This window comes from Pangasianodon hypophthalmus, chromosome 1, assembly GCF_027358585.1.
Source record: "Pangasianodon hypophthalmus isolate fPanHyp1 chromosome 1, fPanHyp1.pri, whole genome shotgun sequence".
Taxonomy (NCBI): Eukaryota; Metazoa; Chordata; class Actinopteri; order Siluriformes; family Pangasiidae; genus Pangasianodon; species Pangasianodon hypophthalmus.
The window spans coordinates 26,639,154-26,647,166 of NC_069710.1; the positions used below are offsets into that span (position 1 = coordinate 26,639,154).

An 8,013-nucleotide genomic window follows, 5' to 3' on the forward strand; every position below is an offset into this window, starting at 1 on the left:
GTATTAGCATATGAGAGAGTTTCACAATCCAATTGTTTTAAAGCTCCAGCTTGAAATTGTGTCAGACCCAGTGGGTTTACGCAAATTGACATTCATTTGAATTCAAAAATTTGGCACATGATGGAAGAGTTGGCACTTCAGGTTTCCCACAGTGCTTGTTCTGTGAATACTTATCAGTTAAGCAGTTTGGGATTTTATATTTTAAAATAATTCTGAGGACATCTAAATACTTTATTGACTTTATGCTGCTTGACTTGATTTATTTTATTTCTATAGAAATACTTCAAAAGGATCAGAAAAAAATCCCATTCTAATATACTTAAATTTGATGTTGCAACAAGCTAAAAGAGAAATAATCACTAAGGGATGAATTCTTTGTGATGTCAACAGGTGATAAATTTAAACACAAAAGTAGCTCAAAAACATGCGGATCAGTGGTTAAGACCTTGGACTACTGATCAGAAGGTCATGTGTTCAAATCTTAGCACTGCCACTGCTGGTCTGTTGTATAAATGAAATAAATGTAAGTCGCTATAGATAAGGGTGTATGCTATAAATGTAAAAATTCAAGGTGTCTGAGTAAAGTGTTACACATTCACAAGCCACCAGAACAGTGGTGTTCAATGAGCCTTGACCAAGATTCTACAAGTTTCTGGAACCACGCTGGAGTGAGGAACACCATTCTTCCCAAATATATTCCATTAACTGGTGTTTTTCAAATGAGTTGAGATCTGGTGACTGTGAACGCCATAGAATATGAACCAAGATGGCGCCAGTGAGGTCAGCTGCCATCACGACTACTTCGTCCACACTTTGTTTGTGGGCTCATGGATACCATGCTCCCATGCCTACCATCCTGCTAGCCAACATCCAGTCTCTTTAGAACAAGCTCGATGACGCAAGGGCCAGGGTTAAATTCCAGAGGGATATTTGGGACACTGCTTCACCGAGTCATGGCTGAACCAGGCTGAACCCAGCAGTACCATATCACGCCATCCAGCCGGCCGGGTTCTTCTCAGTTTACTGCATGGACAGAATAATGGAGTCAGGGAAGTTAAGGCAAGGTGGAGTGTGTGTGATGGTAAACAGCAGCTGGTGCGACAGCGCCCAACCTGGAGTTCCTGATGATCAAATGTCGCCCTTTCTACCTTCCTCGGGAATTTATCTCGGTCATAGCCAGTGCCGTTTATATTCCACCTCAGATGGACACCGACACCGCCTTATGTGAACTACATGAGGCTCTCACTCAACACCAAACTCATCACCAGGATCCTGCACTCATGTGGCAGTAGACATTAACAGTGCCAACCTCAAAGGGGGGAGTGCCAAACTTCCACCAAAATATCACCTGCCCCACAAGGGGCGAAAGGATACTGGACCATTGCTACACTCTGTTCAAAGACAACTACAAGGCTCAACCACCGTTTGGGAAATCAGACCATGCTGCCATCTTCCTCATGCCTAGATACAAACAAAGGCTGAAACAGGAAGCTCCGGTTCAGTGGGAGGTCACGCGCTGGATGGACCAATCAATGGCTGCTTTGGTGGACAGTCTAGATGACGCGGACTGGGACATGTTCAGGCACAGCTCTGATGACATCAACATTTTTACAGAAGCGGTTATTGGATATATCGGGAACTGGCAGATGGCGGGTGGATAAAATGAGATCTTGTATACCTGCCTATAACGCAGGGTTCGCCAGCTAGCACCGGTGTTCACTGTAATATTCAACCTCTCCCTGGCACAGCTTGCAATCCCCACATGCCTCAAATAGTCCATTATCGTTCCTATCCCAAAGAAACCCCAGCCTGCCTGCCCCAACGACTATCGCCCAGAAGCCCTGCCCTCAGTTGTGATGAAGTGCTTTGAAAGGCTGGTCAGAGACTTCATCAACTATTCACTACCTGACACCCTGGACCCAATACAATTCGCATACCATCCCAACCATTTATAGGCCCATCCCCGTGTCAGTGGATCTACAACTTCCTGACAAACAGACCACAAGCAGTACAGGTGGGCAGACTTGTCTCACCCTCCCTCACCCTCAGCACTGGAGCCCCCAGGGTTGTGTCCCGAGCCCCCTGCTGTAATCATTGTACACTTATGAGTGTGTGGCCACCTCCAACTCTGCCACGATTGTCAAGTTTGCTGACGACCCTGTTATGGTGGGCCTGATATCTAATAATGACCAGAAGGCCTACCTAGAGGAGATTAAAAGCCTGGAGAACTGGTGCCAGGAGAGCAAGCTCCTCCTGAACGTCAGCAAGACAAAGGAGCTGGTAGTGGACTTCAGCACAAAGCAAGAGAGGAGCTACCACCCCCTTAAGATCAACAGGGCCCCAGTGGAGAGAGTGGACAGTTTCCGATACCTTGGTTGTTCACATCACATAGGACCTGTCATGGTCCTGTCACATTAACACCCTGGTGAAGAAGGCCCGTCAGCATCTTTACCACCTTAGATGCTAAAGGCACTTTAAACTGCCCTCTAAGGTGCGAAGGAACTTTTACACCTGCACCATCGAGAGCACCTGACGGGAAGCATCACAGCCTGGATTGGGAACAGCACCAAGCAGGATAGGCAGGCAGGATAGTGCGATCAGCTGTGGTTACCATCCGCACTGAGCTCCCCGACCTGCAGTCTATCTACAGCAAGGCCAGCAAGACAGTGAAGGACTTCAGCCAAACAAACAATGGACTCTTCTCTCTGTTGTGGTCAGGGAAGCGCTTCCGCTCCCTGCAGGCCAACACAGAGAGAATGAGGAGGAGCTTCTTCCCACAGGCCATTCGGGCCTTCAACCAGGACAACACATAAGACTACAGCTTGGACTTGTTTGCACAACACCCAATACCTCAGCCTGATGTTCCACAGCATATATTGAACAAACAACCGCACATATCTGCAAAATACAGTCGTAGTGTTCCTGTCACCGATCTTTGTATCCCTTATGTCATATTTTTATATTCTTATATTTTTCCTTTCCTACCTGTATAGAAGTAAATTCTGGTAAATGTAAATTCTATTTTTATGTCACAGACAGTCGAAAAAAGGCATTTCAGTGCATGTCATACTGTGTATGGTTATATATGTGACCACAAAAATTTGAACTTGGTTTACATAATTTTGACATTTGTCAAACCATTCAGTGTGCCCTCAAGCCCTGAGGACTGAAATAACATTACAGGTTTATTTTACTATTTTTTTTTTACCTTAATCAGAAGCAAAGTACAAACAAATCAGGTATGTGAGAACTATATCCTGGCCAGGAACATTGCTATCTCCTCCCATAAGATATTGTATAAATAATCTTGTACAGCTCAACAGAAGTGAGATCTACTTGGAAGAGCATCATTTTTGTAGTTTTCTAAGTAAACACAAGCCCGAAACTACATTAGAAAAATGGAAGTCTTCTTTGGAACATGGAAACTCGTCAAAAAAGTGAACTTTGATGAGTACTTGGTAGCAATTGGTAAGTTTTTTTTTTTTTTTTTTTTTTTACTGCAGTGGCATTTCTTATGTATGGCAGTTATTAAATGTAAATATATTGACATTTTTTAAATAGTGAAAAATTACTCACATTTCCATATGGAATTCTTGACACTGTTTTTTTTTTTTGCTGTATACTTTCACAGGTATTTTACATGAAATGAACAATGATGTGATTAAACCAACTGACACTTTTTACCAAGATGGCGAACATATGGTCTTCACAATAAAGAACAGCCACTTTACCAGAGATGTGAGGTTCAAACTGGATGAGGCATTCTATGAGGATACCAAGGATGGGAGACTCTGCCATGTACGAGCCTAGAAATCATTTCCAAATGACATTTTGCTAGATTTTTTTCTTTTTACAAACTCTGTTGAGATTGCAGGTTTCTCATAGCATGAGATTGTAGGCCTAGCATGAAGTAAATCTTGAGAAGTCGATCTGTCCTTTATGCCAGGTTCAGTCATCCAAATGGTAAATTAGTCTTGGTTTTAAATATCTACATAAAATAAATGCATGATTATTTTTTTTCCAGAGTGTCATAAGCCTTAAGGGAGGTCAACTGGTACAGGTACAGAAGTGGGATGGAAAAGAAACCACGATTATCCGTGAGATCAAGGGTAGCAACATGATTATGGTGAGATTGTGCTTAATTAACACTTGTTAAGTTACTTTTATATGAAAAGCATGTAGTAATAGACTTTTCATTGCATCTTACAGACATTGAAATTTGATGGCGTGGAAGGAGTGCGCATCTATGAGAAAGTTTAACCGTTAATCAGTGATCTTCTTTGCCCTTTCTTCTACACTGGCCTGCATTCTGAAATACCTTTCAGGAAGCAAATAATGTTACACATATAACTTTAAGCTTAATTGATTGCAATACTAATAAATCAATCAATAAAGGACTGACGAACAACATCCTCAGCCAGTTAATTGATTAGTGTATTACGTTTTTTTTTTACATCCACACAGACTTTAAGACTTTTATTGAACAAACACAACTATTATAGTTGGATTTAAAACATAATAAGCATCAAAATGTCAAGAGTATAGCTTAATATCTCTTAATGTTGCATGATTCAGCTTATGTAATGTACAGTATGGTGCAAAAGTCTTTGGCACCCTATTTTTTTTTTTTTTAGTACAAACTTTGTTATAGATTTTTATTTTATGACTTCTACATTCAGTACAAAAACATTTTAGATTTCCAAACGTTAGTTTTCCAGCACAAAATTAAATGTTACAGAAAAATGTTTGTATGTCAGTAAAGAAAGCAGCATATTACATTAGAGACACTTTTCAGACAAAAAAACATAATGAAGGCTGCTGGGTTTTGCTGCAAAAATAAGAAGCAAGTGCGACAGTCAAAGTCTCCAGAAGAACTGTGACTGCTTCTGCAAGATGCTCAGTAAAACTTAACAGCTAATTTCCATATAAAACTGCACAAATTGTACCTTTTTTAAAAGCAAAGGGTCATCTCACCAAATATTGACTTTGTTTCATTTATTACTGTTTACTGCTCTTTATAGTATTTTTTAATGTAGACGCATTTTATTTCATTATTTTCCAAAGCATCTTTGCTCTAGAGCATTTCTTTCGCACAGTACTATATATGAACAAGGCTACCTCTGCTCAGCTCATATTTCTCGTCATACTTGAAACTTCATCACAAGGCTGAGAAATTATAGGAATATTAATTTCATGATGAGAAATGACTGTTTGGTAACCTGTAGTAATCTGTCATAACCTGTAGTAAGATAACAGAGAAACAATAAAGCCCAATGCAGCAGTTTCAGCATTTTATGTGATCATGCTCATATTTAGTAGTTTTATACAGTATTCAACATTTCTGACCTTTCACCTTCGTAAAAGAGTTTGTCAGCAGCAGACCTGCCATGACAGCTAAAAAAAACCCCACAACAAAACATGTTTTAACATGGTGCCCTCTAAAGCAGTACTCCATTTCTAGCTAGTAGAGCAGGAAAAGTGGGGGACTGAAAGCTGATAGAACCAAGTGGTGCATTTGTGAAATTATAAATATAACCAAAGCAGGTTTGCACAATGGTGCAGCAGCTAGCCTTGTGTATAGAGGTAGGTGAAAGGTGTGAATGAGTGAATTGTTGTTTGCATGGTGCCCTGCAATGGACTGGCCTCACAAGTGATAGGCTCCTCATCCACCATGACCCTGACCATGATAAAGCAGTTACTCATTATCACACCACTTGATTTGAAAAATGCATGTAAACAACCTCTATGCCATATGCTCCCCTGTGCTTCACTACATAAAGGATGATACAGGTCAGAAATGCACAAAGCTGTTTATTTCGTTAAGTGTAAATAAATACTCAACTTTTTAAAAATGCCACATAAGCAAGCATTTGCATTAGGTTTTATGTAGCTAACTACAGTACGACACCCAAAGTAACATCTTTACTCTGTTAGTGCTAGCTGATTAGAAACTTCTCCTAATTATACATGTTAATGTAATCTAAGCCTTGTTCTAGTCTCAGAGCAACCACAGTCTTTTTTCACACACCCCCAAAAAAAACTATTGGCGAAAATTGCTTTCAGGCTAGCATTAGGAAGGGTGAATGCACTATTTCTTTGAGGTAAGAAATGTAAGATCAAGTCAGATTTTAATATGATGCTAACACTTTTCCATGCATTTTAGCCAAGCTTTTGAGAAGAGTCAAAAGCACATCCCACAGATGCTCGACTGGATTGAGATCTGGGGAATTTGGAAGCCAAGTCAACGCCTTGAACTCTTTTCATTTTCCTCAAAACAATTCCTGATTAATTTTTGCAGTGTGGCAGGGTGCACTATCCTGCTGAACTAGGTCACTGCCATTAGGGAACACCAATACCATGAAGTGGTGTACCTGGTCTGCAGCAATGTTTAGGTAGGTGGTACATGTCAAAGTAACATCCACATGAATGCTAGGACCCAAGCAGAACAAGCACAACAAAGCAGTACAGAAAATGTACATATCTATAAGATTAATAATGAAGTATCTAATAAGCTCAGTAGACAACAAATTGCATCTTATTATACAGTGGTAATAGTTTGTACATCTAGACAAATGTAACTTGAAACACATAGAAGCGGATGCTCAGCTTCTGGCCAGAGCCTGAGTTGGCTTTTTGTGCTTCATGTCCAAGCAAAACACAACAATGACACTTCCATATTGCAGGATGACAAATGTAGCCACCCATGAACTCTAGCTGAATTGCCCAACCAGTCAGAGGAAGAGGGGGTTAAACTGACAGGAGCTTTCTCAAGACACTGGTGGCATGCTTAGCTGACAGAATTATTGCTGTTATTAAGGTGAGGGGAGGCATACCTAAATAAAGGTATTGGGAAGCAAATAACACATGCGATTAATTTTTTGGGAACTTTATTCATATATTTAACATTACTACTACTGTATTATTATTACTACTATATTCAATAACTTTTATATCATAGCAGATTTTATTTAATTAAATTAATAGTAAAACTGTAAAACCTAACTGTGGAAATGGCTAAATGAAATGAGTAATCTACTCAAATGTTTTTAAATGGCAAATTTATTAACTGAATTAGGTTATGAGAACTCAGTAACCGAATATTGTTTGAAGAACTCAGTCTGATTAAGTTACTGCACTTGTGTGTGAAAGTTTAAGTAAGCACAACTCATGCATGTTTTAATTAATACAATAATATTGGTTTAAACCTTCTTCTTTCAACTTTTTTACTCAACATCTCATACAAAAATCCTTGGTGGTGTGTTCTTTCAATTAACTGCAATTCAGTTAGTTAACAAATAGTGAACAAAAGGCCAGAGGTATTCAGTTAAAATTTGTAAACATCCAGTTTCAGGAAATCCCTTCATTATAAAGGTCCAGACAAGAGACTATCATGACTGAATGGCGACAACAGTCACCTTTATTGCTTCACCAATAATGATTACTTTGTGGCTATTAATCAAATAAAAACACATCAGATATTTTTTTCACTTATTGGCATAACATGTGTGACTGTGTTGGTGACTGGTGGAATGATGAACACTGCGAGTCGGGTGGGTGGTCACTCAAGGCTTCTTTTTATTGTCCTGGGATAAACAGGACCATGTGTTGATTAGATTGCAGATCACTGATGATGCATGACAGTCTTAAATGAAATAAACAGAGTTTCAGTGCTTACAAGCAGGCCAATACACTCACTCGTTTTATCGTCACAAATAACACAGATTTGATTCTACTAACAGAACTAGGAGCTGACAGACAGAACTAGTAAAGTTGTGTGTCATATAAAAGTTCAGCTTTGCCCTTGAAAACAATTTAAACTTAGTTAATAGGACTTCGTCGTGAAACTGCTGCCGGTTATGTAGCACCGGCCACTAATATAATGAACGTGAATAGAAGCAGTGCACACCCAATGCCGAGTTTTCCCAATTTATGCATGAATTTAACTAACATTATTTAAACTCTGTTACACATGTAACAGACAGAAGTCCAAAGGCTATGTAGAGCACATACTCT

General features: G+C 39.6%; 1 protein-coding gene across 1 annotated transcript; it reads left to right on the forward strand.

Moving 5' to 3' along the window:
• The first annotated feature begins 3,312 nt into the window (after positions 1-3,312).
• LOC113545387 (fatty acid-binding protein, brain) lies at positions 3,313-4,425 on the forward strand. Its single transcript, XM_026944702.3, has 4 exons — positions 3,313-3,468; positions 3,632-3,798; positions 4,025-4,126; positions 4,210-4,425. Exons 1-4 carry the CDS (start codon positions 3,399-3,401, stop codon positions 4,258-4,260), a joined length of 390 nt encoding a protein of 129 aa, XP_026800503.1. The 5' UTR covers positions 3,313-3,398; the 3' UTR covers positions 4,261-4,425.
• Positions 4,426-8,013: the final 3,588 nt, after the last annotated feature.

Excerpts from the sequence above, each read along its gene's own strand:
- LOC113545387 (XM_026944702.3), top strand. The coding sequence starts at position 3,399 with ATGGAAGTCTTCTTTGGAACATGGAAACTCGTCAAAAAAGTGAACTTT. Across the intron at positions 3,469-3,631 it reads TGAGTACTTGGTAGCAATTG|GTATTTTACATGAAATGAAC; the intron begins GTAAGTTTTTTT and ends ATACTTTCACAG. Across the intron at positions 3,799-4,024 it reads AGGATGGGAGACTCTGCCAT|AGTGTCATAAGCCTTAAGGG; the intron begins GTACGAGCCTAG and ends TTTTTTTTCCAG.